The sequence below is a fragment of the Ambystoma mexicanum genome, chromosome 3q, assembly GCF_040938575.1.
Source record: "Ambystoma mexicanum isolate Mex_15411 chromosome 3q, UKY_AmexF1_1, whole genome shotgun sequence".
NCBI classification, from domain to species: domain Eukaryota; kingdom Metazoa; phylum Chordata; class Amphibia; order Caudata; family Ambystomatidae; genus Ambystoma; species Ambystoma mexicanum.
In genome coordinates, this window is record NC_090926.1 from 1292196744 (window position 1) to 1292213493 (window position 16750).

A 16750-nucleotide genomic window follows, 5' to 3' on the forward strand; every position below is an offset into this window, starting at 1 on the left:
AACACCCTGGGCGCCGATTTGAATCCGAACGGGAGGGCCTTGAACTGGTAGTGCCGCCCTTTGACCACGAACCTGAGGAACTTTCGGTGTCTCTTTAGAATAGGGATGTGGAAGTATGCATCCTCCAAGTCCAACGACGACAGGAAATCACCTTCCTCCAGCTGTCCCAGCACGTGCTTGAGGGTGACCATCCGGAACTTCTGTGCCTTGATGTATTTGTTCAGTCGTCGAAGGTCCAGGATGGGACGCCATCCTCCTGTCTTCTTCCTTACGAGGAAGTATCTTGAGTAAACTCCGGAGCCCCGAAGCCTCTTTGGAACGAGCTCGATGGCACCTTTCCTGAGCATCGCCCTTACTTCTAACAGCAGTTGAGGGACGTGATTTTCCTTCCTGGCCACGGGAGGAATGCGGGGGCACTTCTTCTGGAACTCGAGGGCGTGCCCCAGGGCCAGGGCGTCCAGCACCCAACGGTCGGTGGAGATGGACTCCCACACGCCGACGAACTTTGTCAGCCGGCCTCCCACCGGGGTGCTTCGGCGGGGGCCCGACCCGACGGTCGGTTCAATCTTGCTTGGAGGCCGCTTTGCCTCTTTGACCACCTTGGCGACGACGGCGGGATCCACCTGACTTGCCGCGTCCCCTGTAGGCCTCCTGCGATGAAGATCTTGCCGCTTGACGGTACGTAGAGGAGCTGCTGCCGGCTCCCTTGGAGGCACCCTGTCTGCCTCCGGAGCTCCTAAAGGACGGCCGTCGCTGTTGGAGCACACCCAGTGCACGGGCCGTCTCCGTGTCCGTCTTGATCGCCTGAAGGGACTCATCAACCGCCTTGCCAAAAAGGTTGTTCCCATCGAAGGGCATGTCCAAAACCTTGGTCTGTACGTCCTGGCGGAAATCCGTCGCCTTGAGCCATCCTCGTCGTCTCAGGCAAATGCTGTTGCCCAACTGACGGAAACCGGTGTCGGCGATGTCCGTAGCCACCGTATCTCACCTTCCTGTAAGATTTCCAGGGCCTCAGCCCTCTTGGCGTCCGGAAGGAAGTCCAACAGAGGGGCGATCTTGAACCACAACTCCCTGTCGTAGCGGGCTACGAAGGCCAGGGCGTTGGCCGCCTTGATGGTCGTAGCTGCAGATGAGATGATCCGTCGTCCCATCGCATCCAGCTTCCTACCCTCGCCGTCCGGCGGGGAGGTTGAAGTCGAGGCCGATGCCCCCCCCGCTTTCTTCTTGGCTGCCGCCGAAACGTCCGAATCCGGGGTAGGTTGCGCCCTAAGGCACAAGGGGGCAGCGTCGGGGACCCGGTACTTCTTCTCGTACCGGTCCCTCTTTGCAGGAGCCGTGGCAGGGTTCTTGAGGAGCCCCTCTTCCGAGATTTCATCAAGAAGTGGTACGGCGAGGACCGTCTTCCTTTTAGCCTCGCGCCGTTGGTAAAGGAACCCTTCCTTCTTCTTTTCTTCGGGGCAGAGCTGGAAGAGCTCGGATGCCCTGGAAATCATAGCATGGAAGGATCCAATCTCGTTGGGCGGGGATGCCCAGGCAGGGGGTGACGGGGGACACGTCCCGTCGTCGCCTCCGTCGTCGTCCGTACCCGTCGTAGTCGTGTCCATGCCTGTATCATCCCCGTGGGTAGTAGACCAGGGGGAAGGCAGAGAAGGCCGCAGAGGCGGGAGAGGAGGCCTAGGATGCGTCCTCCTACTCTTAAGTGGTGGGCTCTCCGAAGGTCCTGGCTCCGGTTCCCCCGTCGGGTCTGGCTCAGGTACCTCCGTCGGGGGAAGGGGCAACCTAGTCCTTATCTCCGAGCATAAGGACTGAATGGCTGACAAAATGGCCGCCGAGGTGTCCTGCGGCGCCGGAAACGACGGGAGCGAGGGCTCTTGAGGAGCCTTGTCTGCTCTCGTCATCGCCCTCGTCGGGATCCTTCCCGATGGGCTGGGCCTCTTCCACGACTTGGATGAGCTCCTCTTCAGAGGTCGTGTCCGTATCCACGATGGCCACCAGCCCCTCCCCCACCCTTTCCAACGAGGACTTCGTGGGGGTCTTCTCGATGGGCCTGAAAGACGACTCCCTCCGCGGTGGCAGGGAGACTCTGGTTCCTGATGGCGCCTCCACTGGTGTAGCCTCCACAGACTGAGCCAGGGCCGCGGCGACATCCTCAATCGAGGTCTTAGCAGGGTGAATTAAGGCCAACGTCACCTTCTGTACGCCTGGGGCCTTCACCTTGGGGGGAGGGTCCGAGCCTCGCTCCCCCTCTGCCGGAATCTTCGAGATCGACCGGGGCCTCTCCAGAAGCTTCGCCGGGTTCTCGGACTTCCTCTTACCCGAGCCAGAGCGTTGGCTTGTGGTTGATGGCTCCGGGGAGGATGCGCCCTGCCTGGCAGCCAAGGAGCCCGACCGTTCCGCGCTTCCGGTGCCCGCGGATTCGCGGTGCTTAGCCTTTTGTTGGGCCCCCGTCGCCGGGGCACCCTCACAGGACTTAGAAGACCGCTCGGACTTCTTTTTCTTCTTCTCGCCTGGCGGGCTCTTACCTTCCAGCCAGTTGGCGAGACGGAGGTGGCGATCCTTCATGGTCCGCTCCGACATGTTCCCACAAAACGCACAGTCCTTTTCCCAGGTCCTGAACAGCTTCCCGGGCGTCGAGCTTCCTTTCTCCTGGGCCATGACCGGGGTAGGCCTCGGAACTTCTGGAATCCTCCAAAAGCGTAACTCGACGAAATCTTCACCCTTGAGGGGCGTAGAAACTCCGAAACGGATCCCCCTTGATCGGATGTAGACACGGTGGAGCTTGAGGCTCTATTTAACTGAAAAAATGAGAAAATCTCCTAAAAAAAGCGCGAAAACGCAGCAAAAGCTCGAGAGCTCCAGCACGAGGACTCCCAACACTTGAACGTGCGGTAAAAATCTGAGGATGGCTGCCAGGGGCGGGGCTTAGGCAGAGGGCAGTCATTGGCTGGGGGCAGTATGACCCAGAGACCAGTGATTGGTTACTACTGAGAAAGACAGATCAGAAACGAAACTGATACTGATTTTTTTCTATACCGAGGATTCCCGGCCTGACGACGGGGAATATTCATGAGCATGTGAATCCATGCCAGACCCCATGCTGGAGAAGGACAAGATCTCTGAGGCCTTTGTAGGCTGTATAACACCTGCCTCCCTTCCTTCCATTGAATCTCTCTTGACCAAAGCCCATAACACATCCATACATAACAAATGCTCTAGAATCCCAAACCATGTTACATTCAGAAACCATCTCTCCCAGAATCTCTGTTTTCCTGGTCCCTACCCGAATACTCCCAACCATTCTTGTCCACGTCCCTATGATTACTCTTTCCCGAACACCCAGCCCACTTTCGCAAAACACTACCGTTCCCACAATCCCCCCTGTTCCGTTCATGACAATAATCCTGGTCATTCCTGTTTGTCCCACAAACCTTGCCCATCTCACTCTTCTGAATTTACTGACCCCCCTAGGATTTTCATGATAAATCCCCCCCCCCCTTTTGACACAAACACTTTCTTACCCCATAGAAAACAGCAGACTAACTCGAGCTGTTTACCCGATATTGTCCCGGCACAAGAGTCAGGCAATTGAGCAGAATCACACACACCTGATGGCCCTTTCTCTTCACCACAAGGATAAAAGGTGGAGCACAAGAGCACAGGACGAGCAGGGTAGACCGCACAACGGGACAGCTATCCAGGCACGGCAGTTCAAGAGGAGGAGAAATGCAGCGAATATGGAAAGGCAGACAAGGAAAGACGCAACCTTGCCCTTGCCGATCCAGACCCACAAATCTTCTGCAGAGGGAATCGTAAGACTGCGGACAATAGCTAAAGTGTGTTGCAGCAGATGTGAACAGTACATGGACTGTGCCTACGCTGATAGGCAGGACCGAGGGAGGTGCCTGATACTGTGGTACCGGCCTTTACTCCAGATATTCTTAAAAACCAAACTGTTCATCACAGCCGGTGAGTCAAGAGGGGAGAACCAATAAGGACCGAACTGCAACAAATGATAACTGCAAAGTGGCAATTTAGGGGAAATTCAAAGAATAAAGGGAAGACCAGCAGCAGAGGGACACTGGTCAAACCTGCATTTGTTGAAACTGCTAATACCAGAAGGTATTGGGAAGGCTGCAAAGGAACGGGCAAGGTGGTCATACAGGGGTCAAAGCTAAATTCCTGTACAATCAAAAGGCTTTGACCGACAAAACCATTGAAAATGTAAGGGATGTGAATCCCACATCAAGAGAGAGAAAATGGCAAGAGTGAACCCGGCGGATGGATGCCAATAAAGAAGGGCAAAGCCTAACATCCCAGGAAACAGTGTGTTGACAAAAGGTGAACCCGTCAGAGGGATGTCCACGCTGAACTGGGTAAAAAACATTAACATTTTCGTTAGCAAAATTGAATGAGAATGTTGTAGTGAAACCGGCAGAGGGAGGCAACCTCTCGAGAGGGGTCTGAGCCGGCAGAGGGGGATCCAGGGGTGAGAAGCCATTATCCCAACTACATGTGAATGCAAGAAGAGCCACAAGGGAACGGTTAAAGTGGTCATACAGGGCTCTAGCAAAAGCTTCTGTACAATCGAAAGATTTTGACCGGCAAGCCATTGAAAGCTGCGGGAGACAAATCCTCTTCGATAGAAAAGGAGAAAGAACTGTATGTGTGGCAAGAGTGAACCTGATGAAAGGGAGACACAAATCATTCTTTTAAAGGACAATAAGATTTGCGAATGGAAAAGGTACAAGTGTACTGAATCGAAGCAAACAGTCAAGAAGGGCTCCAAGTCCGGCAGAGGGGGATCCTAGGGTGAAAAGTCATAATCCAAAGACTGGTGAATGAAAAAGGAGAAAGCGAGCGAACAAGAGCCATAGTGAACCCCGCGGAGGGTGGCTACGAATCAAGAAGGGTGTGCGTCCGGAAGAGGGGGTGCCCAGGGGTGAGCCATTGTCACCCTAACTATTGTATGAAAGGAACTTTTTGGTTTGTTATTTTCCAACCCTCGAAGGCAAGAGACTTTTGCATGAAAAGAGACTTGGTCACCGAGGTTCCTGTGAAGTTGAGAACAGAACTGTCATCTTGTGGTGGGGAGCTTTGCTCAAATGTCTCACCTTATCCCGTGCTCAAAACGTGGGGAAGGGAGACCCCGGCTACTGCATCCTGACATATTATTTGTGAACACTTCTTCCTTTCTTATGAATCTTATCCCACACTCTTTTGTATGTAGTTACAAGGTTTGGCAATATTATTTTTTTAGTTAAGGCCCTTTTGCTTTGACAAGACGCCAAAAGAACTGCTTTATTTTTTATTTGATGATCAAAGCTTGCTCCCATTTTAGATTTAGCTTTAGATTAGGCATTTCTCACCTACTTTTGCAGTTTATTAAACACCTGTGAACTGTGATCACTTGTGTCTGCCACCATGAGTTCCTTACAGCACATTCGCGTTCCCTCATTTGGCTACTAAAAGTGCTAGTGTGCTAAAATGGCTGTGCCACGAGATTTTTGCTTGCTTCTCCGGCCATACTGTTTGGCCTTCTTCCTGCTTTGTCAGGTCAGGCAATCCGTTACGAGGTTATGCACTTGCAGAGGAAAGCTGCTGCTTACGCAGGCTAGTGATGCCTTTGTATATGCATGGCCCAGGAAGGGGGTGGGACTGTCTAGTCCCACTTCAAATCCATTATGCCACAAAGTCTGGGTGTGGGCCAAATGTGAAATCAGTAGTTATCCCTGAGTGGACAACTACTGGCTATTTGAATGGTGCAGGTCCTAAACATTGGTGGGATGGGACTTTCTTCCAGCTTGGATTTTGGATAAGAGGTGGACCTCTGCAGCGTTTTATTCAGATCATTGTTGAAGCCAAGAATATCTTCGAGAAGAACAGCCGACTGAAGATCCAAAGACGTCTCCTGAAATGGCCTATCATCCCTTCTTGTGTCTGGCCCCGTGAAGCCGTGTCATACTACCTGATCTCTGAAGACCCTTACCGATGCTTCAGTCCTTGGACTAGTGGGACCAACTAGTTTGCTGCCTTCTCAAGCATCCTGCCCTGCTGAGACTTCGGAAGTGTTCTTGGACTGCCTGGTGTACTGGCCAGTTCTCTCAGGAGCTACCTCGCCAGAAGTGTCACTGTTCCACGTTTGAGTCCGGAACTTCGGTGGTTGCCAGCTTGCGCGGGAAGCGGCCTTCTCTCAGAATTACAACACCCCAGCGTCAAGGGATCTTGTCCTAGAGCAGCTTCTGTGATCGCAATTGGACGGACACCTTTCGGTACCTGAGCGTGGAGGCAGTTGCTGGAAACCGACTTCCTCCAACCTGTGAAGTGTCCTGAAGAGGCCTGCATCAGTGGTTCTTGCATTTCTTCTTTGACAGAGGTTGGCTTTGCAGCTGCACCCGACCGTAAGAATCCTTGAACCCACAAACCCTGGGCACCTCTAACTGGAACCAACGGCGGAAGATCGAGCCCGCAGCGACCTCTAGACGATCCATGAAGTTATCTTGGAAAATCAGAGTCAGAGGGGTAAGTAAACACAGTGCATCTGTCCCCCCCCTGCTCCATAGGATAACACTGAGAACAAGTCCCTCTGTCTCCAAAATTCCATTCCACTCACCTTTGGTCGTCGAACCTGGGTAGAGTGAAATAAAAGAAAACATTTAGTTACCTTTAGAAAAATTGTTGAAGAGCTTTATGAACTAACACCAACACGAGCCTATTGAAACCTACCTGCAGAGACACCATGCTGGTGAGAAACATTGTGGCTCCTCTGAATTTTGTGCACAAAGCCCCAATCTTTGGAGGGTTTGGACACCTTAAGTTAGGCGATTGCCTTGTGATCTGGTTCCATCATTGACTGCATCTGAAATACTGACCTGCTTTGCTGATTAGGTTATCTGATGTATATTTGAACCTATGGTGACTGTATATATTAGAATTATAGAGTATTGTGCGATAATACTACCAGTTAGATGTATGTTTCAGTGTGTTCATAAGGCCTACAATAAATTGTTGTATTTTTATAACAGACTGTCTAAATTGTATATTTATTTATTTATTTATTGGACATTTCTATGTCGCCTATACACAAGTGTTTCCAGGCAACTCACAACTAGTTGTGGGGCGGGTGGGACCTTGAGAAAGAAGTAGAACAAAAGATGGTTATAATGGCCTTGTGACAATCCGACCGTGCAAGTGCAAGATAAGGTGGTAAGTGCAGGGGGAGGGGGGTCGAGGGAGAAGTGCAGGATTGTGGTGCCCAAGGGAGGGGAGGTGGGCAAGTGCTGGGTAGACAAAAAGGCAAGTGCAAGGGGGAAGAGAGGGGAAGGGAGGATGAGTGCAGTGGACAGGGAGTAACAGGTTGGGCTAGTCCGAGGAAGGGAGCCCGCGGGTAAGTGCTGGCAAAGATTGCTGGGGGGACTGGTAGAGGGGTGGTCTGGCCCCTGTGTGACTCTGAAGAGACCAGTCACCAGTCGGAGCGGCAGAGGGAACTTTAGCATGGGAAGTGGAGAGGGAAGGAAGAGGAGAAAAGGAAAGTCTTTAGAAGTTTCCGGAACTTAAGAAGATCCGGCTCAAGTCTGAAGGGGCAGGGAGGCCGTTCCAGAGGGAGGAACCAGCTGAGGAAAGGGATCTACCTCTCACTCTCTGGTAGGACTCTGGTAGGGAGGTTTTTAGGGAGGGAAAGCTGGATGTAGAGAGGCCCCAGACAGCCTTGTGGATGATGGACAGGGTCTTGAATTTGATCTGGGTGCCAGTTTGACCTGGGTGCCAGTGGAGGGATTTTAGGGCTGGAGAGACGCAGTCCCTGGGTTTGAGGCTAAGGATAAGTCTTGCAGTCCTAGTCTGGATTAGTTGAAGAGGGAAAAGGGAAGAAAGAGGCAGATTGAGGAAGAGGCAGTTGCAGTAGTTCAGCCTAGAGAGAACCAGGGCTCTGGAGACATTGAGCTTCTGAGGGAAGGTGAGGAAAGGTAGAATGCCCCTGAGTAGGTGAGCTGAAAGTTGGATTTCTTGGCAAGGTCTGTGATGTGAGGAGAGAGAGGAGTCAAAGATGATCCCAAGTAATTATTGTCTGCTATACTGTGTGGACTAATTTGGGGCACCTGTCCCCACTCACAATCTCCTGAAAATAAGCCTTGACTGCTCTCCATTGCTACCTTGATCAGATGTTGGCTAACCTCTCAGAGTTCCCTGTTCACTATAACTAGGGTGGCCTCCTAAAATCTGGCCACCAGCCCAGATGCTAGAAATCCATCTTAACATATAGTATCACTTAATTCAATGTTGTGTTCAAGCAGCCTTGTAATTGTGCTGGTTTGCAAGAACATAGTGCCTAACATTGTCAGTGTTCATTAATTAAACCACTAGAAATGCAATGTACTGACTGTTTTATTTTGCTTTACAAATTGGCTGTCACAAGAACAAGATTGAATAATATCATCTGTTCCCCTTTAAAATGAAAACCGGAAAAGGGGGCATGTATGACAAGTTCACCTTGCGAGCTGAGAGCATAGTTACGAGTAAACTTTAAATGCGCCAATAACATAATATCTATGATACTAACAAATGTCTAAAAAGATGGCGCAATGCGGTGGACGATGATGCCAAGTAGAGAGAACACCCTAAGATGAAAAAGAGCAATCACAGCAAGAGCCAGTGGGAAATGGTTTACCCAAAAGGATTTCCATAGTAAAGTGCCTGACGTAGTGCTAGACAGTCTTTTCACTCTCTGTTATGAAAAGAAAAGGCTCTTTAGGCATTGTGGGTAAAACCAGTTACTTAAATCATATATAAAGCGTTCCATAAGCAGAGCGATATGAAACGTTAAGGAGATGTTACAGAGAGGTAGATATGAGGAGAGGTGAGGCCGCCAGGTGCCAGCGGCACTGCAATCAGGTGAGTACTACACTGAATATTGGAACTGCATTTTTACCATTGATTGTGATATAACTTTTTTAAATTAATATAAACTTTTTACTCTACACTGTTGGATTTTAGATACTGAAGGTGTGTGTGACGAATCCTTAGATGTCGCAACTTCTCCCCAAGGAGGAGCCTGATCTCATGAGTCCAGAGAGGTGAGGCGGCTACCCGATAGTCCCCCTGGGGGTGGTACTCAGTGGGAGGATTTCATGGGGAGAGACTCCCCCTGTAGGGACAGGGAAAACCATCTAAGGGAAACAAAATATGACAACCCTCACCCAAATATCCCTAGCCCTAACACCTGTTCCACATACCTCCCCTCAATACCACAGACATTCATTGGCCTCTGTAAAACCAAATACTTAACCTCCACCAGGACGAGTAGGAAGAGTAGGGACTACCCAAGAGAAACATCCTTGGCAAGAAAAAGAGCAAAGACTACCCATAATGAATACAATGGCCAAGCACTGGGATGCCGGGGTGGGGGATGCAGAGCCCTACCCTATGGAAGAGGGAGCAAATCCCTCCCTGGAGGTGCTGTGAGATTCAAAGCTGGCAAGCGAGGACAAGCCTGCAGAGCACAACCCGAGATGCTTGACTGCCGGCAGAGGTGGTCCTGGCAGGTCCACCATGGACAGACCGACAGAACAGGAGGAAGATCGGGCATCCAGCTGACCAAGGCAGCTGGAACGAGCAGTCAGCTGGAACAACGCAGCCTGAGAAGGAGAGAACACTGTGGAGTTACCGCAGTCACAGGGAAAGCAGTCTGAGAAGGGGTGCAGAAGGAATCTGCAGTTGCCAGGACGGTTGGTAGGACTCCAGAAAGGTGGAAAAGTGATACAGGACGAGTCTGGGACCCGTACCCGAAAAGACTCCTGGGTCATCTTCATCATGGCAGTACCTGGCAGGGTAGCCAACTAGGTCTGCCAAAGCAAGGAGAAGAGGAGAGCCAGGTCTGGGATCCATACAGAAGAGTACAGAATGCTTGAAACCATCTTCTTTGTGGCAGTACCTGGCAGGGTAGTGAACCAGGTCTTCCAGAGCAGTAGGGAAAAGAAAAGCCTGGGGAAAGAAGACATTCACCCTGGTGTTGAGAACTGTGAAAGCAAGCCAAAGAGTGTCAGAACAAAGCCAAGGAAGGCCAGGGCAAAGGAGTCGTTCCCCTGGCACTGTGAAATTGTGAAACCCAGTGAGGAGTCAGTCCAGGGCAAGGGAGGCATTCCCCCTGGTTGTGAGTGGAGAAAAGTACTGCAAGCCTGACACCAGGAGAAGGGAGTCATTTACAAACTTTACATTTACAAAGAGAGTCAAGTTAGTGATCCTGGAGAAGGACGCCATTCCCCCTGGAGAGAAGAAATCATAAACTTGTAATGCAAAGCCAGCAATCTTTTATGTTGAAGTATTGAAGTGAGGCGAAGGGAGTCATTCCCCTGGTGCAGGACAACCAAAGAGCAAGATACCTGGAGAAGGGGGCATTCTCCAGGGACCCCAATAGTGAAGATGCAGCTATGGGCAATAAGGAATGCTGATTTTTGAACTGGAACCTTACCTTTTTGAGTTGAACTGAGAACTTTACTGCTTGACATTACAACCTGGAACTTTGTTTTGTGCCTTGGAAAGGGATTGAGACCTGGGGAAGGGAGCAATTCGCTCGAGTAAAGATCTGGAACGGTGGTCCGTTGTCCAGAAGAAGAGATCCATTCTTCTGGACCAAGAAGATACACTACTTCATTAGTTTACCTATAAGTGTAAGGGACGGAAATAGGTTTTTGATATATGATAGTGGACCCTTGAATTACATGGACATCCTGACTGAACCCTTAGTATTTTAGTTGAGGCAGAGAAACTCAAAGAGGTATGTTTTCTCTTCATTTCTGGTATAATAAAAGTGTATGCCAACAACCATGCCACCTGTGTGTACGTCTCCTCCTTCTGCACCCTTATACTTGTTAGAAAAATATACACTGAATAGAAATAAACATATATTAGTTACTGAAGCCTCATTAGTGACACACACATGCACACTTGAGCGATTACTTGTTAACTGTACTTTAGCATATGCAACACAATATAGCTATGTGACATTCCGCAATAATCAGGAGAGGAAGGAGGGGCAAACTATGAAAGTCTGCTCCCCAAGGCCAGACAGACAGTAACAGATTGTAATAGGGCTCATGATATGGTAATACAGGAGATATGACCATTTACATGAACAAACTCTTCAGTAGTGATTGGAGGGCAGCAGATGGCAGAAGTATTTTTTTTAAATGATCATATAAACAAATATTGTAAACACCTCAAAATGAGCCAGTTCATCCGAAAGACTGCATCAGATCGTCCCAGCCAATAAATGATGCATAGAGCTCACAAACGCACCTTTCAATAGCCAAATTGTGCAGCATAATTTGACAGTAGTGAGCCCTAAATTTGGCTTATTCCAGCAACAGACATTGGTACCACATGTGAAATAATTACACGGGCCCTGATGAGTCCTGCGCTTGCTCACTTTTCATACACGCCCTTCATGGCAAATGCTGACTTGATACACCTGAGCCCTCTTTCTCCCACTCCGGCTCAGGTATTGTGCACACCCACTTACTCCAGCACATGACCACTGACCATATACACACGTACTTATGAAAGACTCACGCTGTCTCTCTGACACTACTCATTAACTCTACAATCAGTCATTTCAGGCTCCTCCACAGCTATTTCCTGGGCTGACTCCTGTATCTTGAAGTATTTACTTCTCATATCCACACATTCCATTGCCCATTCCTGCATTTGCACACACTTCTTTCTTCTCCCGCTGCCTCCGTTTATATGGAGGCATGCAGGTTTGCTTTTGATGAATCCACATGGCACTGATGTGGCATGTGCGTTGGTGAACCCTTCTTCCCCGGGATGTTGTGTGTTGTGACCTACTTTCAGAGCGGTGGCTGCTGTCCCGAACACTAACACCTGAGGCAGTCTCTGCACCTCCACTCTCTGCTGAGGAAGAAGTCTGACCAGCTCCACCCATTGCTCGGAGCTTGAGTGCAGTGCTGGTAAGTAGTGCAGCCGTTGCTCGGTGCCTCTCAGACTGCGGCTGGCTAGCTGCTGAGTTGGCAGACTGCTCTCTACCTTGTGGGACTGCTCTGAAGTTGGCAACTTCTGCATGTCCTTGTCCTTATCCTCTTCCTCATGCTCTTCCTCCCTTTTCGAACACATAGGGGGCAACTGACTGACTGAACTCTGTGTAATAAAAAAGAAAGAGATGATATATATTGGGTCCTGGAAGGGAAATTCAGGACTAAGAGGCAGGAGGCTTTGCTGACATGAGTCCATGGAGACTAGCTAGTGGGTTTTTCTAAAGAATATGGCCTTCACTGACATTAAAAGCAATTTGCACACTCACCAACCAAATAGGAAATACAATTGATATTCAGGTGATAGCGAGACAGGGCACTCTTTTTTTAACATATTGCTTTGTTATCATTTTGTATGTGTTAATCAGGGCAGCAGAGAAGATGTGTGGGTGTGAGTTTCAGAGTCATAAATGCCTGGAATGCCCTTGGTCTTTGACTTCATAGGGTGCACGGATTCTCAGATATAAATGGCTCCCATATTTTGATCCTGACATGGGTGACCCTCAGTTTCTTTATCTGAGATGTTAGATTTATCAGGTGGTAATCTTCAGCAATTTATATTACATTATGTAACGTTTTCAAGCATGAGAGTGTGCACTCATTTGTTAGAGAGTGTTATGGAGTCCCACACATGGATTATCCTATGATGAGACCTGGGTACTGTAGACAAATGCTTGTGTGTGCTGTAACTAATCTGCCATCTGCAATATTGGAGAAATCTTATGGCTTTTATAGAATTTCGTCTGAAAATTGTTTTGTAAAATGCACCATTTCCAGCTATTATTTTCAAAATGTTCTGTTTCGGCCAAATACTTCCGTCACACCTTTTTAAATTTCAGTAGATGCTAGCGTGATCTACTGAATTCCTTTAAACAAATTTTAGTTTAATTACATTAAAATGTACATAGAAATGCAACATATATTATTAACACATTATTATTATGTGTGCTTTATAAGTGTAATTAATCAACGTTGGTAGATTCATGTGATTATAGGGAGGTTACGACTGCAAGGGACTGCTTTTGATAACTGGAAAACAACGGCTACACAATTGTACATAAATAGAAGGGGCCTGAATCTGGAGACAGGCAATCGCACTGTTTATTCAAATATAGAATGGACGGTTTTAATTTCCGATCAGGAGAAACTGAACTTGTACTCTGGGTGTGGCGTGCAGCCAATCAGCCTCTTCGGAACACAGGATATATTCACTAGTACGCATTTCAGGCAGCGAGAGAAGTACCCGCCGCTATATATCACTGTATAAGCACCACCCACAGCCTCCCTCAACCACATCTGCAACTACAGACATCAGGATAAATTGCTAATACTGGACATCATATAAACTACTTCTGAAATGCCAAGTAGCATTCTTGATGTCCCTTTTCCATGTTGGTTGCGTGGCATAATGAACAGAGAAGATAGACAACATTAAAGTGGAGCGACACGGGAGACACGTCAGGTGTATATATATATTTTTTGATTTGTAGACAGGCCTTCGGGCCTTCGGGTCTGGGTCTGAATCTGGCGTTTGTTGACACTCGGTTGATGGCCTGCTCCTGTCACCCACGTTCTGGTGCTCTTGCTTCGCTATCACTATTAACTAGGGCAGATGGCTGATAGAGGCAGAGTCAGACTGAAACTCCCGTAATAACATCTCATTAAAACCATTAACGCTTGAGTCGGTTTCTGGAACACAATTTACAAGAACAATGATGCTTTTCAATAAAGCCAGTTATATGACTCATTAATGTATTTGTCTCACCTCAGTGCACCAAATAAAGAGAAAGATACACGGTACTGTTTCTGCCTCTGTTCATGTTCTTGAAATAAAAAGATCATATAACAAAAAGGAGAGCACAGCCTTCAATGTTAATCATAAGATATGAAGGGATTATTAGCACGCCATACCAGGCATGCTGCCAGAGAGCGTACCGTTACTGACCTGCAATCCTAAGTGCCCATCATGGGTATCTTCATTCCTGTAGAGTCATGCACGGAAGACATTTTAATAGAAAAAATAAACCAATACCATCATTAGCAAATTGTTAAACCCAATTTTCCTTTCATTTCTGCAAGTGAAGGAAAACTGAAGCAGGCTCCAGCCTTTTTTTATTGTTAAAAGTACCTGAGATATATTTTTAACAAAAAGAGCAGTAGGGAGATTGTCCATGAAGATAATGAGGATACCATGATGCGACTTTACATTCTGCATCAAGAGAGGACCATTATGATTGGCATCCTGGTGGGAGCTCTAGCCAATCAGGACCTGTACATTTGGGCCAACCGAGCACAGCATACCACTGAGGTTCACAGAGCAAACCGAACATATTATCGAGGGAAGCTTGAATATCTACACGAGAATCTCCATTCAGATAGCAATGTCTTGTTAAGATATGCACAGACCTCCAAGCGACTGCATTGCAGATTTCTAGATGCTGTCATAGAGACGTTACCCCTGGTGGAAAGTACTTTTGGTTCACCAAGCAAGCAGCTGCCTGCCTTTTGAGAACAATGCACACTGTATTAAACAATCCATCTTGTAAAGGAGTGTGTTACTGCCTCAAATCTGTTGTTTGGAGCATAATTAGTTAAAGGTTGAGCCGTGTTTCTACCAGTAAATGTTCTGTCTAAATACAATTTCAATAATTTATTTGCATCTTGTCAATGAAAATTCTGTTTAGCCGATGTAGAAGGGCTAGGAAAAAAATTTACATGAACATCCAAAACATCCCAAGGCAGAAAAGAATGGGGAGTCTTTACCCAGCCACTTAATAGGGAAGAACTTGAATATATATACACCAAATCTGCCATGTCAGGATTTCCTCAGTTTTCATCGATGATTTTCCTTGTTGAACTAACAGTCCAGAATTCCATCCCTTAGGGTTTCATACCAACTCTACCCACGAACGTTGAGAATTGGATACGCTGCCTGTCATTCCCCTACAAGCAGCAGAGTGATGACCCGGTGCCAAGACGTTTTTTTTCACTTGGCACCTTCAACTATTTTCTCATAATTTCAGAAGAATGATTCAGGGGAGCGTCCAGCCACAAATGCCTGAAATAGGTATATCAATGAAAGGTTGTGTATGTTGGTTGGTTTAGCCACTGTCCCATTACAATGTCATCTAATACGCTTTATAGGATAATTGGTGCTTCTTGCCTAGGGCTACCAGCAACAGATTTCCCCATGATGTGAACTCTTGTGGTTTCTGTCTTGGCGACTGGGAGAACAAAAACACCTCTTCTTCTTCCAACAGGGTTTACTGGTGTATCTGGTGTCCATCACCAAGATGGCTGGGACTAGACTGAGGTGAGCCCCAAAATGTATCTGGCCTATGAATTTGCACCAGTTGGGGTTGGAAGGGGCCTTGACTAAGTGATGTAAATGGCGCAGCTTCTCCCTATTCCTCAATTTGCCTGACCCGCTTCCCAGATCTTCCTGGGTTCCTTGCAACGAGGGAATAGCGCAACCTCTGCTGGACTCTCCGTGGGAAGGACTCTGTGCCAAATGTGTTATGCTGGACCTAACATGACATGGAGGGAGGTAAGACATCAGCCTTGAATGAACCTTATAGGAGGAAGGGGACGTAGGTAGGGACCAGGTTCTTCCCGCACCCTTTGCTGTTCTCATAAAGCAGTAGGAACGGTCAATAATCCAACTGTCCACCTAAAAGGTGGGTTTTGGTGGAGGGACGCCAATCTCTAGTCCTTTACAATTCCACTTATGACTTTGAGTCACAAAGTGACCAGAGACTCAGGAAGAAGACAGAAGTCACGATGTGTCTGCATCGATTAACCGTACACTCCGATTTAATGAAAGATATCCCTGTTAATCAGAAAAAAACTGAGCCAGTTCTCCAGTAAACTATCCGACACAGGGCTAATTCCTTCCTGGTACCCTGAGATATCAGCTCTCATCATAGACATAAAGGGATGGCTGTAAATCAAATACAAAATCCATAAACTAGAAAAGTCTCTCATGTTTCAGAGCTGTTGTATCACTCACAGAGTTGAGGTGGGATATGGCTCTCACTAGCTTTTCAGGGTGACTTATGATGGCTCGAGTACAGGGGAGATATACCCTCCAATGGTGTTTTGGTTTCAAGAATTAGTTGTCCACAGGTGTGTGCCAGATTTTGGGTCCAGCTCGGCTTTCCACATGAAGGCCCAGAGCATTGAGCAGGAACGGCTAACTTAGGGCATTCTATGGTTCTATACTAGGCCACTCCCATCTCCACAGTTCAGGGTACTAGCTCTGGTCCTCAACAAACCACTCTATCTATGCATTGACGCCTCACCACATGTTTATATCTGCGGAAGTGGCCTTCTACTTCCTAGCCACTGACTTGTTCTACACCTCATTGGTGTCTCGTTTACCCACCCACACTGAGCTTTTTGATGTGCCCTTTTTGCTGTGGGTTCACCCACCACTCGCCTGCCATCTGGTCGTTTTCTCCCTTCTGCCTCTTCAGCCTCTCTCTTTCACTTGCTCTTTCAACCCATTCTTAAACCTCCTCCTTCATCCTTGCTGCAAATAAAGAAAAACCTTCTTTAAAATCCTGGTATATCTGTCCATTTATTGCCAGTTCAGCACAGTGCAAGAGTCAATGCTGTACTATTAGCACAAGCTGTCATTTCTTTTCACAGCTCTCACTACTAGGTCAATAAATGGAGTTTCATTAAACTGGTTAATACATTTTGACCAT

At 48.0% G+C, this 16750-nt stretch overlaps 1 protein-coding gene across 7 annotated transcripts in view; it reads right to left on the minus strand.

Moving 5' to 3' along the window:
• Nucleotides 1–16750, minus strand: part of RFX1 (regulatory factor X1) — a 1381678-nt gene that overhangs the window by 1003525 nt on the left and 361403 nt on the right. Inside the window, exon 1 of one of the 7 annotated variants that reach the window (XM_069604386.1) lies at nucleotides 11839–12130. The exons of the other annotated variants lie outside the window; for them this stretch is intronic. Within the exon in view, the coding sequence (XP_069460487.1) occupies nucleotides 11839–12123 (285 nt within the window). The 5' untranslated portion in view covers nucleotides 12124–12130. Of the gene's footprint in view, nucleotides 1–11838; nucleotides 12131–16750 lie in introns of those variants that run through there. 7 annotated transcript variants of the gene reach the window in all.